Below are 16,679 nucleotides of genomic sequence, written 5' to 3' on the forward strand. Positions count from 1 at the left end.
GAAAAATCCACTTTTAAAATCAAATATCAGCTGCAATATTTTGTTGCATAAAGTTTGCGCTAAGATAATGTTGTATAATTCTGCACTATGTGTAGAATTATATAACATTATTTTGTAGGTTTACTGCCCCTTTAAGTATGTCACTCAGGGCCAACCTTAGTATTTGCGGGGCCCTGGCCAAGATACATTTGTGGGGCCCATCAGCACAATGCCCCCCTTATTACACTCCCCTCTATGCTCTGCCCATTGTATGGCTCACCCTTGTGCCAACATTCAGTGATACCTATATAAAGACTATCGTGGAAATACCAATGGCACTACTTTTGGTTATATAAACATTCCCATGTATAAGATTACTGAGTAGTAATAATTGTATAGGAGATGGTGCTTGTACTGGTCATTAATTTAAGACAAATCAGTAAAGAACTGAAGAAAGAGTACAAATATAGCACTCATAACGTTTAATGAAAAAATATTGGAATTGGAGCAAAGGATAAAAAATTTTTTTTTTTAAACTTAAATTTTACTTTTAGTTTAAAATAAAATAAGGGTACAAGGATCATTCATTAAAATTAGCTTATGCCTACTTCAACTAGGTAAGGTAAAGATATGACTGGGAATGGAATTCAATGGCTTACCCCTAAAAATTAGATGAATCTAAATGGTGGTTCTGGGAGGTTCTGTTCTTGGCGGAAACAACTTAGTAATTAAGGGGTCCTAAAAAGGTGGTGGTCAGGTTATAACGACTCGAATATATGATTAGGAAAATGTCAAAGACCTATACCTGTGGTTTACCAGTATTATTAGTATTCCTGGAAATACCAGAGAATTATACCTTTTGTTTGCCAGTATTAGTCGTCATCTCTCAGGAAATACCATAGGCCTATACCTTTTTGTTAACCAAATGATGAAGCATATATGTGCTCATATAGGGGAGCCGTTAAGCTAAATTAGCATTCCGTCTGAATTTTCTCTCTAGATATATCAGAGACTTGTACCTTTAAATTACCAGTAATAATATTTAGTATATTGAGTACTGTAAGTAATGTCTCTCTCTGAAGATATCAGAGACCTATACCTATTAATTATTCCTCTATTAGAGATTCTCTCTCTGGAAATATCAGAGACCTATACCTGTTAGTTTACCAATGTTGGAGCATGGATATAGAAAGTAAAAGATTGTGTAAAGGAGCCATATAGCTTAGAAAAAGTCAAAGACCTATACCTGCTAGTTTACCAGTGTTGCCAGTATTTCTGGAAATACCAGAGACCTATACCTTTTAGTTTACCCATATTGGTGGTTATTTCTCTGGAAATACTAGAGACTTATGCCTTTTAGTTTACCAAATGATAACGCATATGTGTGCTCATATAAGGGAGCCGTAGAGCTAAATTGGCATTTCGTCTGAATTTTCTCTCTAGATATATCAGAGACTTATACCTTTAAATTGCCACTAACGATATTTAGTATAGTGAGTACTGTAAATAATTTCTCTCTCTGAAAATATCAGAGACCTATACCTATTAATTTGACTTCTATTAATAATTCTCTCTCTGTAAATATCAGAGATCTGTACCTGTTAGTTTACAATGATGGAACATGAATATAGAGAGTAAAAGCTTGTCTTAAGGAGCCATCTAGCTTAGAAAATGTCAAAGACCTATACATTTTAGTTTACCCGTATTGTTGGTTATCTCCCTGGAAATACCAGAAACCTATACCTTTTAGTTTACCAAGTGATAAGGCATATATAAGCTTCTATTAGAGAGCCTTGAGGTTAAATTAGCATTCCGAATTGTGGTGAGGAATACCCTCAGAACAATATTATAATTATATACCATTTAATACCTTGATTGTATAAGTTGGCATAGCGATTAAAAAAAAAATGGGGAGAGAGAAAGGGGGATGCCACTGACGTGTTTCGCCGTGGTGGCTGTATCAAAGGACAATCACACTTCTCGTGGGATTTAAATACCCTTAGCTATGTCAGGATTGGCTGATTAGTTCACCTGTTATATTATTGGCAAGGTGATTGGATGAGATACAAATCAATCATTGTAGCGCATCGTGATTGGATGGAATATTGTTATCTTTTGATGTTGTTTTATTGGATTAAATGATATTTGCCTAGAGCAGTAGTGAGTTATGGTTTACCTAATAACTATATAAGTTGTGTACAGTATGAATAATATTACAAAAACAAACACGTATAATGTTTGTCTTTGGTGGAAACACTTCATTCTCATTGGCGGAGACACTCGTCATTCATGATGATTATTGGGCAAAATGAATGCCAATCATTTCAATACGCTGTGATTGACTGAAATAGTCTTGCCTTGTCAGATTGTATTTGAACAGGAAATCATGGAATATTCTTCAAAATGATCCAGATTTGAATAAAAGTCTTGTAGACAGGGTATCTATTTGTTACAGGAGATCAAGAAACCTCAAGGACCGATTGGTGCAAAGCCATTTTGTTCGCGAAAGATCTAAAATTATATATCCTGGTAATTATCCATGCAGAAACTGCACCTATTGTCCTCATGCCATCCAAATCGACCAAATCACAGATAGATTTGGGAAGGTACAAAAAAATAAGACAACATATTATGTGTAACACGTGGTGTTATATACGCACTAAAATGTAACTGTGATTTATATTATGTTGGCATGACTACTCGACCATTGAAAAGAAGAGTAGGTGAACATATGAGCAATATAAGAAATGCTGAATCTGATCTACGTTAAGGGGAAAAGATCACTCAAGTAGCTAAACATTTTCTTCAAAAACATAGGTCTAATACAGAGGGTCTATCAAACTTTGGTCTAGAGAAAATTTCACTTGGCATTTTCAAGGTGGTGATTTAGAGCATGCGCAACTACAAGCTGAGTGCAAATGGATTTATCTTATAAATACTGTAATTCCTAATGGATTAAATGAAAATAACAATTATTATGTATTTTTACCTAAGTAAGAACAAAACAGTTATTTAGTATTATAATAATACTAAAAAAATCTGCAGTTCAAGAAATTTCATCTAAATTATCCGGGGTGATATATTGTTATTAAAGATTTAACCATATTTATTTTAAAATACTGGGTTCTTCTCCAAACCACTTCCATATCCACACATTAATAAATTTCACATTCACATTTTTACACCAATATTCTGTGTTTCTATCATGTGTTTTGATTCACAAATTCCTTTTGTCTGATGCCTCACTTAGCACTCTTATTATATTCTCAAAAAAACTAAGAAACAAGTACTACTTAGCGAGTCGGATACTATTTTGAAACTTAATACTTTGTTTCCCAACAATTAGTTATATATTTTTTTGCACTTTTCCTGCAGCATTTTAAGCAGTATACATGATTATATCACAAAGCACATTTTTATGTTTTATCTAATGTTCACTCTTTATGATCAACACCTCGCAAACTTCAGCATTCATTATCTTTATTCCCATGAGGTCAATTTCGTAGCCACACTCACATCTCCCCCCCTCCTTTCCTTAATCACACGTCCTGCTAGACAAATTCCTTCCCAGACACTCACCCTGATCCTGCCCACCACACTCCCACACTATAGAATTGATACAAAATGAGAAGTAACCACGCATCATAGTAATCATATTACAAAATTTAGAAATTTAATGGTTAAATGCAATATCGTACACTATAGAATGATCATTCATACTCAAATAAGATCTAATTTTGTATGTAACGTATGATTGTTCTAAAAAAGAATATTTTATGTTGAATTTCTATCTTGATATAAGTACGGTCTGATTATAAAAAACATTTACCTAGATTACGAGTTTTGCGTTAGGGTTAAAAAGCAGCGTTGAGAGGTCCCAACGCCGCTTTTTAGCGCCCGCTGGTATTACGAGTCTTGCAGGTACAGGTGTACCGCTCACTTTTTTGACCAGACTTGGAAATACCGCAAATCCACTTACGTCAATTGTGTATCCTATTTTTTCAATGAGACTTGCATAGTGCCGGTATTACGAGTCTTCCAAAAAGTGAGCGGTAGACCCTCTCCTGTCAAGCCTGGTACCGCATTTTAAAGTCAGTAGTTAAGAGTTTTACACTACAACGCCGTAGCATAAAACTCTTAACTAAAGTGCTAAAAAGTACACTAACACCCATAAACTTCCTATTAACCCCTAAACCGAGGCCCCCCCACATAGCAAACACTAAAATAAAAATTTTAACCCCTAATCTGCCGAACCGGACATCGCCGCCACTATAATAAACATATTAACTCCTAAACCGCTGCACTCCCGCATCGCAAACACTAGTTAAATATTATTAACCCCCAATCTGCCGGCCCTAACATCGCCGACACCTACCTACATTTATTAACCCCTAATCTGCCGCCCCCAACGTCACCGCCACTATATTAAATGTATTAACCCCTAAACCTAAGTCTAACTCTAAACCTAACACCCCCTAACTTAAATATCATTTAAATAAATCTAAATAAAATTAATACAATTCACTAAATTATTCCTATTTAAAACTAAATACTTACCTATAAAATAAACCCTAAGATAACTACAATATAACTTATAGTTACATTGTAGCTATCTTAGGGTTTATTTTTATTTTACAGGCAACTTTGTATTTATTTTAACTAGGTACAATAGTTATTAAATAGTTATTAACTATTTAATAACTACCTAGTTAAAATAAAGACAAATTTACCTGTAAAATAAAACCTAACCTATGTTACAATTACACCTAACACTACACTATAATTAAATAAATTCCCTAAACTAAATACAATTAATTACAATTTAAAAAAATTATCTAAAGTGCGAAAAAAACAAGCACTAAATTACAGAAAATAATAAAATAATTACAAGATTTTAAAACTAATTACATCTACTCTAATCCCCCTAACAAAATAAAAAAGCCCCCCCAAAATAAAAAAAAAAGCCCTACCCTAAATTACAAATAGCCCTTAAAAGGGCCTTTTGCGGGGCATTGCCCCAAAGTAATCAGCTCTTTTACCTGTAAAAAAAAAGTACAAATACCCCCCCAACATTAAAACCCACCACCCACACAACTAACCCTACTTTAAAACCCACCCAATCCCCCCTTAAAAAAATCTAACACTAACCCCTTGAAGATCACCCTACGGTGAGACGTCTTCACCCAACCGGAAAGAAGTGGTCCTCCAGACGGGCAGAAGTCTTCATCCAAGCCGGGCAGAAGAGGTCCTCCAGACGGCATCTTCTATCTTCATCCATCCGGCCTGGAGCGGGTCCACCTTTAAGACATCCGATGCGGAGCATCCTCTTCAAACGACGGCCGACTGAAGAATGAAGGTTCCTTTAAATGACATCATCCAAGATGGCGTCCCTTCAATTCCGATTTGCTGATAGAATTCTATCAGCCAATCGGAATTAAGGTAGAAAAAATCCTATTGGCTGATGCAATCAGCCAATAGGATTGAGCTTGCATTCTATTGGCTGATCCAATCAGCCAATAGAATGCCAGCTCAATCCTATTGGCTGATTGGATCAGCCAAAAGGATTGAACTTCAATCCTATTGGCTGAAGGATTTTTTCTACCTTAATTCCGATTGGCTGATAGAATTCTATCAGCCAATCGGAATTGAAGGGACACCATCTTGGATGACGTCATTTAAAGGAACCTTCATTCTTCAGTCGGCCGTCATTTGAAGAGGATGCTCCGCATCGGATGTCTTGAAGATGGACCCGCTCCGCGCCGGATGGATGAAGATAGAAGATGCTGTCTGGATGAAGACTTCTGCCGTCTGGAGGACCTCTTCTGCCCGGCTTGGATGAAGACTTCTGCCTGTCTGGAGGACCACTTCTGCCCAGTTGGGTGAAGACGTCTCACGGTAGGGTGATCTTCAAGGGGTTAGTATTAGGTTTTTTAAGGGGGGATTGGGTGGGTTTTAGAGTAGGGTTGGTTGTGTCGGTGGTGGGTTTTAATGTTGGGGGGGTATTTGTACTTTTTTTTTACAGGTAAAAGAGCTGATTACTTTGGGGCAATGCCCCGCAAAAGGCATTTTTAAGGGCTATTTGTAATTTAGTGTAGGGTAGGGCTTTTTTTATTTTGGGGGGCTTTTTATTTTGTTAGGGGGATTAGAGTAGGTGTAATTAGTTTAAAAATCTTGTAATTATTTTATTATTTTCTGTAATTTAGTGGGGGTTTTTTTTCGTACTTTAGATCATTTTTTTAAATTGTAATTAATTGTATTTAGTTTAGGGAATTTATTTAATTATAGTGTAGTGTTAGGTGTAATTGTAACTTAGGTTAGGTTTTATTTTACAGGTACATTTGTCTTTATTTTAACTAGGTAGTTATTAAATAGTTAATAACTTATTAATAACTATTGTACCTAGTTAAAATAAATACAAAGTTGCCGGTAAAATAAAAATAAACCCTAAGATAGCTACAATGTAACTATTAGTTATATTGTAGCTATCTTAGGGTTTATTTTATAGGTAAGTATTTAGTTTTAAATAGGAATTATTTAGGTATTAATTGTAATTTTTATTTAGATTTATTGTAATTATATTTAAGTTAGGGGGTGTTAGGGTTAGACTTAGGTTTAGGGGTTAATACATTTAATATAGTGGTGGCGACTTTGTGGGTGGCAGATTAGGGGTTAATAAATGTAGTTAGGTTGCGGCGACATTGGGGGCGGCAGATTAGGGGTTAATAAATATAATGTAGGGTTTGGCGATGTTGGGGGCAGCAGATTAGGGGTTCATAACTATAATGTAGGTGGCGGCGGTGTCCGGAGCGGCAGATTAGGGGTTAATAATATAATGTAGGTGGCGGCGATGTCGGGGATGGCAGATTAGGAGTTAATAAGTGTAAGATTAGGGGTGTTTAGACTCGGGGTTCATGTTAGGGTGTTAGGTGTAGACATAAAAAGTATTTCCCCATAGGAATCAATGGGGCTGCGTTAGGAGCTGAACGCTGCTTTTATGCAGGTGTTAGGTTTTTTTTCAGCCGGCTCTCCCCATTGATTCCTATGGGGAAATCATGCACAAGCACGTTTAGCCAGCTCACCGCTAACGCAAGCAACGCTGGTATTGAGGTGAGATGTGGAGCTAAATTTTGCTCTTCACTCACTTTTTTGGGGTTAACGCCGGGTTTGTAAATACCCGTAATACCAGCGTTGTCTATAAGTGAGCGGTGAGCATAAACTGCTCATTAGCACCGCACAGCCTCTAACGCAAAACTCGTAATCTAGGTGATTATTTACTTAATATCTATCACAGATACATTATAATACAAATACGCTTAAATATTGCCAAGACCAACTGGATTAATCAGTTGAGACCTTTCTATTTGGTATATAGTGCAATATTTGCATTCATTAGATATTAATTATTCTTAAACCCACCGTAGTCAAGATGATTATGACATGCTTCAACTAACGAGAAAGTATTTCACAAATGTAAATATTATAATTCCCCTATTAGATTCAATGGTATTCAAATCCATATTATTAAATATTCTATTAATACACAAATGGAATGATATCCATAGAACAAGCGCAATCCCTGGGAATCCTTTGTTATGACAGTTTTTTTATGGCGAATTTCCATTGGCTGTTTCTGAGCCCCGGTATTGCTCCCATTGGGAGTTAGGTTGATTAACAGATGCATAGACCAATAGAAATGAATGACACTCACACTGATGTTTTTGATATACTTAGTATTTTCTCAAAAGAGTGACTAATTTATACATAATTCCTATAAGCATCAGACAAAAGTTTATATTATTATTTAATTTGTTTAATTTATTTATTTTATTTTATTTTGTGTTTCGCTAGATTTCCTGTTCAAATACAATCTGACAAAGCAAGACTATTTCAGCCAATCACAGTGTATTGAGATGATTGGGATTTATATTGCCCAATAATCATCACGAATGACAAGTGTCTCTGCCAATGAGAATGAAGTGTTTCCACCAAAGACAAACATTATACATGTTTGTTTTTGTAATATTATTCATACTGTACACAACTTATATAGTTATATGGTAAACCATAACTCACTACTGCTCTAGGCAAATATCATTTAATCCAATAAAACAACATCAAAAGATATTCCATCCAATCACGATGCGCTACAATGATTGATTTGTATCTCATCCAATCACCTTGCCAATAATATGACAGTTGACCTACTCAGCCAATCCTGACATAGCTAAGGGTATTTAAATCCATATAATAGGTATAGGTCTTTGACATTTTCTAAGCTAGATGGCTCCTTAAGACAAGCTTTTACTCTCTATATTCATGTTCCATCATTGTAAACTAACAGGTACAGATCTCTGATATTTCCAGAGAGAGAATTATTAATAGAGGTCAATTTAATAGGTATAGGTCTCTGATATTTTCAGAGAGAGAAATTATTTACAGTCCTCACTATACTAAATATAATTAGTGGCAATTTAAAGGTATGAGTCTCTGATATATCTAGAGAGAAAATTCAGACGAAATGCCAATTTAGCTCTACGGCTCCCTTATATGAGCACACATATGCTTTATCATTTGGTAAACTAAAAGGTATAAGTCTCTAGTATTTCCAGAGAAATAACCACCAATATGGGTAAACTAAAAGGTATAGGTCTCTGGTATTTCCAGAAATACTGGCAACACTGGTAAACTAACAGAATCTCTCAGGAAATACCATAGGCCTATACCTTTTTGTTAACCAAATGATGAAGCATATATGTGCTCATATAGGGGAGCCGTTAGGCTAAATTAGCATTCTGTCTAAATTTTCTCTCTAGATATATCAGAGACTTGTACCTTTAAATTTCCAGTAATAATATTTAATATAGTGAGTACTGTAAGTAATTTCTCTCTCTGAAAATATCAGAGACCTATACCTATTAATTATTCCTCTATTAGAGATTCTCTCTCTGGAAATATCAAAGACCTATACCTGTTAGTTTACCAATGGTGGAACATAAATATAGAAAGTGAAAGCTCATGCTAGGGAGCCATATAGTTTGGGAAAAGTCTTTGCTATATGGCTCCTTTACACAATCTTTTACTTTCTATATCCATGCTCCATCATTGGTAAACTAACAGGTATAGGTCTCTGATATTTTCAGAAACACTGGCCAAACTGGTTAACTAATAGGTATAGATCTTTTCCCAAACTATATGGCTCCCTAGCATGAGCTTTCACTTTCTATATTTATGTTCCACCATTGGTAAACTAACAGGTATAGGTCTTTGATATTTCCAGAGAGAGAATCTCTAATAGATGAATAATTAATAGGTATAGGTCTCTGATATTTTCAGAGAGAGAAATTACTTACAGTACTCACTATATTAAATATTATTACTGGAAATTTAAAGGTACAAGTCTCTGATATATCTAGAGAGAAAATTTAGACAGAATGCTAATTTAGCCTAACGGCTCCCCTATATGAGCACATATATGCTTCATCATTTGGTTAACAAAAAGGTGTAGGCCTATGGTATTTCCTGAGAGATGACGACTAATACTGGCAAACAAAAGGTATAAATCTCTGGTATTTCCAGGAATACTATTAATACTGGTAAACCATAGGTATAGGTCTTTGACATTTTCCTAATCATATATTCGAGTCGTTATAACCTAAACCACCTTTTTAGGACCCCTTAATTACTAAGTTGTTTCCGCCAAGAACAGAACCTCCCAGAACCACCATTTAGATTCAACTAATTTTTAGGGGTAAGCCATTGAATTCCATTCCCAGTCATATCTTTACCTTACCTAGTTGAAGTAGGCATAAGCTAATTTTAACGTTATGAGTGGTATATTTGTACTCTTTCGTCAGTTCTTTACTGATTTGTCTTAAACCTATATAAAGACTAACACAAAATATTAGACCTCCTGATACCATTATCACTTCTCATAAAGTAAATGCAACATATACATTGCACCATCTCATAATCTCACTGCATTGCGGGGGCCCCCAAAGAGCGGCCTGATGTCACTTTTTAACAGATAGCTTTACTGTGCATGGGACATATGCCTATGTACCCACATTCAAAGAGTGGACATGGGACACAATATATGGCATTTCTATGTCTTATTGTTGGTGCACTCTACCTACAGATATATGCTCCAGAGGTTGTGTGCGCAGTATGAGCTAAAAGCATTATTGCTAATAAATGTGTATTACAAAAATACATCTAATAAAAACTTAAATCTACTGATATACATTTCCATTTCTACTAGAACGTACCTTTTGTATTAAATATTATCTTTATACAACAGTCACTGTAAGAGAAGCATTTAAAGTTCAAATCAAATATACACACTAGAATTCTGTTCTTTAAAAAAAAAAAATTAAAATTGAATGATTCAGTGTGGTCAGCATTTTACATTTTGTCATTTAAAAAAAAAAAATCTACTCATCCTTAGTAACAGTAGACAACTTTGTATAAACAAAAGAGGAAGATTTATATAATGTGACTCAGAAAGACTGAACTGTGTAAAGAATAAGTGTATATAGCAGCTAGGGGATGTCAGATTTATTTTGAGTTTTTTTTTGGGAGTATAAAAGATGTGTCAAAAATGCAGAAGGAGGCAGACAGATCTAGGAGTATGAGAGGTGAGTATTGTTTTTGGTGACCGTGTACATTACTGTGAAAATGCAAAGTTAACATTTTTGTTAATACTTCTTCCTTAGCTCAGCATATTTCCAATTCACCACTTAATTGAAAATTGTTAATTATTCTATTTGCAGGTAAACCTGGCCCTGCCTCCCTCTCTGGAGTAAAAGACCCTGATGTGCCCTATTCTGTAGAGACACCGTATGGTTACCGGCTAGACTTGGACTTCCTCAAATATGTTGATGACATTGAGAAAGGTCATACTATTAAAAAAGTGCCAGTACACCGCAGACCTCGTTATGGATCCTTACCACGTGGCCCAGGCTACACCGGCTCTTGGTGGACATCCACAGAGTCACTTTGTTCTAATGCCAGCAATGATAGGTGGGTACGTGACAAAGATTAAGAGTTTGGAAATACAGAAGAAATTCTGAGGGAGAATGTAAACATTGATAGGAATGACCAAAGGATTAAGAGTGGCAGAGTAAATGTTATAGAGAGTTAAAGGCAAAAAGTGACAGAGGAAATAAGGTTAGTGGAAAGATGAAGAGGGAACAGAGAAGGCTGATGGGAAATTTAAAGCTCAAAACTGAGAGTTGAGAAGAAAATAATAAAGAGAGGAGAGAGGGAAAAAAAGAGGAGGGGTTGCATAAAAAGAGGAGAATAACGGTGGAGAATAAAGTAATCGAAATAAAGGGGAGTAAGAAAAAATTGTGATAGTGTCATTAAGGAGAAGAAAAGTAAGATGAAAGGAAGCAGCCAAGGCGATAAAAGAGAAAGGATAGAAAGGAAAGAGATAGGAAGTGAGGCATTCAGGGAAAACTAAAATGTAAGAGAAAGCAACTTAATATATAAAGCAAATCAAAAGAAATAAAATAGTATGGTATAAGAAAACAGCAGAAAAAATTATTTGATGTACCATTGATGAAGCATTATACTATATAACTACACTTGAGTTGAGTGAGTGGTAAACTAAGATTTTATGTATCACCTTTCAGCCGTCACTCCTCTTACTCATACTGTGGACGAAGCTTCTACCCAGCCTACGAGAGCAGAGGTGGACCTCATACTGCAAATAGCTTTAATCCCCGTGTGGAGAGGACATTGCTGGATGCTAGCAAGAAGTTGGAGGCTGGGCAGTCTCGTCCTCTTGGGTCGGGTTGCCGCTCAACCAGCTCTGTTTCTACTCCTTCTCTCTCTCGCCTACCTTCTTCCTCTTCAACACAACAACTTTCTTCTTTCACCCCATTAAGCTCTGGAATGTCCACGCCAGTTTCTCCTACCCCAGTTCATCTCCAGCATGTGCGGGAGCAGATGGCAGTGGCTCTTAAGAGACTGCGCCAGCTTGAGGAGCAGGTGAAAATGATTCCAGTCCTCCAGGTAAAAATTTCTGTCCTCCAGGAAGAGAAGCGCCAACTAAGTGTTCAGTTAAAGAGCCAAAAGTTCCTTGGGCATACTGGCAATAACTCTAGGGGAAGGGGAAGAGGGGAACTATACATTGAAATTCCAGAAGAAGATTCAAAAAATGGGAAAGTAGAAGGAGAGCCAGGAAGAGAGGGCAAAGAAGAAAATGGAGAAGATGCTAAGAAAGTAGGGGGTTTGAAAGAAGGATTACAAGAAGATACAAAAGTGCATTTGGAATCTCAGGAAAGGCCAACTAAAAAAATGTGCAGCGTTGGAGTATGGGTGCGAGAGGTGGACTTCGTGCCTATCCCTACAAGGCAACCAGAGGCAGATAAACAGAGGCTTCTAGTCCAGGCACTGTCTGCCAAAGTCGCAGTGCTTGAAAAGCAGCTTGGACGGGCTCTGATTGAAGTTCAAAATGCTAACAAAAAACTTGAAGAGGCTGAGAGAGCAGGCAGGGGTGAGGAAACAGGAAAAAGAGAGAAGAAGGAGGAGGTACGGGCAGATGCAGTGAAGGTAGCTAGAGTAGAACGAGGAAGTGAAGTGGCCTCCAGCACAAAAGTGGGACCTGGGGTCCAGCCACAAAGGGCTCGAGACTTGGAAGTAAGAGGTGTAGGAGCAAAGCCACGAGAGGAAGAGGAGAGAGTGTATAGGAGCAGAGAAATTGTAGAGAAGCCATTCCACACCTCTCAAGGTCCAGCTGTCACTATCCATTTGGTAAAGAAGATCAGTATCACGGGGCATGGTGCAAAGGAAGGTGAGAAAAGAACTGTGTGGAATCAGTTATTCACTAACTAAATTACTTTGTAGGTTTTTATTTATTTATTTGTTTGTTTGTTTGTTTTTAGCTTAAAAACCCATAAATGTTAATAATTAGACCAAAGAGTGACATCTGTTAAACTTTCTTTGTATTACATGAAAAAGATCAACCAAAGAAAATCAAGCCCTGTCAAAAGTATTTACCAATTAGGGTTACATTTATCCCCACCATAATGTTTATGAAAGTCTACACAGTGCTTGCCTATGATTTCGAATGAGATGGTTCCTCTGTGTGATGTGCGCACACCGTGCATGTGCATTGCTTAAAGGGACACTGAACCCAATTTTTTTTCTTTTGTGATTCAGATAGAGCATGCAATTTTAAGCAACTTTCTAATTTACTCCTATTATCAATTTTCTTTGTTCTCTTGCTATCTTTATTTGAAAAAGAAGGCATCTAAGCTAAGGAGCCAGCAAATTTTTGGTTCAGCACCATGGACAGCACTTGTTTATTGGTGGGTGAATTTATCCACCAATCAGCAAGAACAACCCAGGTTGTTCACCAAAAATGGGCCAGCATCTAACCTTACATTCTTGCTGTTCAAATAAAGATAGTAAGAGAATGAAGACAATTTGATAATAGGAGTAAATTAGAAAGTTGCTTAAAATTGCATACTCTATCTGAATCATGAAAGAAAAAATTTGGGTTCAGTGTCCCTTTAAAGAACAGGCAAGATCCTGTGCGTACAAGTTAGAGGTCACCACGAGGGACTTGTAAGACACATCACTCAGAATTAAAGGGACAGTCAACAACAGAATTGTTGTTGTTTTAAAAGATAGATAATCCCTTAATTACCAATTCCCCAGTTTTGCATAACCAACGCAGTTATAATTATACACGTTTTACCTCTGTAATTACCTTGTATCTAAGCCTCAGCAGACTGCCCCCTTATTTCAGTTCTTTTGACAAACTTGCATTTTAGCCAATCAGAGCTATCTCCATGGTAAATTCACGTGCATGAGCTCAATGTTATCTATATGAAACACATGAACTAATGCCCTCTAGTGGTGAAAAACTATCAACATGCATTTAGATTAGAGGTGGCCTTCAAGGTTTAAGAAATTAGCATATGAACCTCCTAGGTTTAGCTTTCAACTAAGAATACCAAGAGAACAAAGCAAAGTTGGTGATAAAAGTAAATCGGAAATTTGTTTAAAATTACATGCCCTATTTGAAACATGAAAGTTTTTTTTGGACTTGACTGTCCCTTTAATAATTTATGGCAGCAAACATTTTCTTTTAAATTTACAAATATATTGAAAACTTGCTGAAATGTTAAGAATAAACTAATGAAAAGCCTGATTTGAAATGAATATGCCTGATGCAAGTGCATGTAGCTTACCTGTGTATGCTAGAAAAGTGCATGTGTCTTACATGTGTATGCTAGGGATGCTGCACACAATTTATTACGACTGTGATAACTTCTTTGTAAAAGGGTTTTTGCAAATGAAATTGTTTTGTCTCAGTTAAAATGTACTCCTGTATATTTCAAATTTGACTTATATGTTGCTTTAAATAGTAGAATTGCAGAAAATACAATGCCAGTCACAGCCAATCACAGACTTGTATGCAGAAAATACAATGCCAGTCACAGCCAATCACAGACTTGTATGCGTGTATAAAATGAACAGATTATAAGGTGCCTTCCTGTGCACATAAAAAGACTGCGCAATTTGATAGTGGAGGTACATTGGCTGTGGGTTGGATTTTTGTTAAATTACATACTTATCTGAATCATGCAAGTTTAATTTTAACTGCAAGATTTGAAAACAAAATCCTGGAAAACTTTTCTGATATCAGTTTGTATAAATAATAGAAAAACAGCTGTATAACAATTAACTATTTCACTGCAGCTTGATGGCCCCTGTTTCTTCAGACTCGCCAGAAACAGCAGTTATGAAGCAGCGGTCACAAAGACCGCTGCTCCATAACTGTCCGCCTGCTCTGAGCAGGCGGACAGACATCGCCAGAAATCAACCCGATCGAGTACGATCGGGTTGATTGACATCCCCGTGCTGACGGCCCATTGGCCGCGAGTCTGCAGGGGGCGGCGTTGCACCAGCAGCTCTTGTGAGCTGCTGGTGCAATGCTGAATACGGAGATCGTATTGCTCGCCATATTCAGCGAGGTCTGGCGGACCTGATCCACAGTGTCGGATCAGGTCCGCCAGACCTTGATAAATATGCCCCCATATGTCTGAACAATTTTAGGACCGATAGGCTAATCCTAGTATCAACCCATTTGCTGTAAATCTTACTTTAGTCTAATGTGGATTCCAGGCATTTTCAATTTACTCATGTTATCTCATGCTTTGTTTCCTTGGTATCCTTTGTTGAAAAGTATGCGTAGGTACAATAGGCTCAGGAGTAGTAAAGCACTACTGGAAGCTAGCAGCTGATTGGTGACTGCACATATAAGCTTCTTGTGATTGGTTCACCTGATGTGTTCAGCTAGTTCCCAGTAGTGCATTGCTGCTCTTTCAATAAAGGATACTAAGAGAATGAAACCATGGTGATAATGGAAAAATATTGGAATGTTTAAAATGGTTTGCTCTGTCTGAATTATGAAAGAAAAAATGTGGGTTTTATCTCCCTTTAAAGAGACACTGTACCCAAAATTTTTCTTTCGTCATTCAGATTGAGCATGAAATTTTAAGCAACTTTCTAATTTACTCCTATTATCAAATTTGCTTCATTCTCTTGGTATCTTTATTTGAAATGCAAGAATGTAAGTTTAGATGCCGGCCCATTTTTGGTGAACAACCTGGGTTGTCCTTGCTGATTGGTGGATAAATTCATCCACCAATAAAAAAGTGCTGTCCAGAGTACTAAAACCAAAAAAAAAGCTTAGATGCCTTGTTTTCAAATAATGATAGCAAGAGAACGAAGAAAAATTGATAATAGGAGCAAATTAGAAAGTTGCTTAAAATTGCATGCTCTTTTTGAATTACAAAAGAAAAAATTTAGGTACAGTGTCCCTTTAACTACTGTTACTACAAAGTAGCATATTCACATTTTCCCTAATATATTTTATAATCAAGCTTCTACTTTATCCAAGTGATATTTGGGCCATTAAAAGTTTATTATATTAATATACAGTTTTAGGATTTATTTTGCCCCTTTTTGCAGTAATTTAAGGGACAATCTACTCCAGAATTTCTATTGTTTAAAAAGATAGATAATCCCTTTATTACCCATTCCCCAGTTTTGCATAACTAACACAATTATATTAATATACTTTTTACCTCTGTGATTACCTTGTATCTAAACCTTCTCAGACTGCCTCCTTATTTAAGTTCTTTTGACAGACTTGCATTTTAGCCAATTAGTGCTGACTTAATAACTGATAAATAATAATAATTAGTGCTGATAAATAACTCCACGGTAGTGAACACAATGTTATCTATATGGCCCAAATGAACTAGTGCTGTCTAGCTGTGAAAAACTGTCAAAATGCATAAGATAAGATGAGAAAAGAGGCGTCTTTCAAGGGTTTAGAAATTTGCATATGAGCCTACCTAGATTTAGCTTTCAACAAAAAATACCAAGAGAACACAGCAAATTTGATGATAAAAGTAAATTGCAGTTGTTAAAAATTGCATGCCCTATCTGACTATCCCTTTAATTTTAAAAATAAATAGTTTACCAATGTTGATAACATATATACACATATAAACAAATAAAAAAATAAGTATACATGTATAGACATATATATATATATACTGTATATATAAATGCCTTGGACACTTTGCAGTTAAAGGGTCAGTAAACCTTAAAATTAATGTTATATAATTCTGCACATAGTGCAGAATTATATAACATTATTTAAGTGCTATAGTTGT

General features: G+C 36.2%; 1 protein-coding gene across 2 annotated transcripts in view; it reads left to right on the forward strand.

Moving 5' to 3' along the window:
* KANK2 (KN motif and ankyrin repeat domains 2) overlaps positions 1 to 16,679 on the forward strand; it is a 191,455-nt gene that overhangs the window by 86,068 nt on the left and 88,708 nt on the right. For both annotated transcript variants that reach the window (XM_053717881.1, XM_053717882.1), the window contains exons 3-4: positions 10,749 to 10,998; positions 11,613 to 12,775. In XM_053717881.1, the coding sequence (XP_053573856.1) occupies positions 10,749 to 10,998; positions 11,613 to 12,775 (1,413 nt within the window). The remainder of the gene's footprint in view (positions 1 to 10,748; positions 10,999 to 11,612; positions 12,776 to 16,679) is intronic.

Source organism: Bombina bombina, chromosome 6 (genome assembly GCF_027579735.1).
Source record: "Bombina bombina isolate aBomBom1 chromosome 6, aBomBom1.pri, whole genome shotgun sequence".
Classification (NCBI taxonomy): Eukaryota; Metazoa; Chordata; class Amphibia; order Anura; family Bombinatoridae; genus Bombina; species Bombina bombina.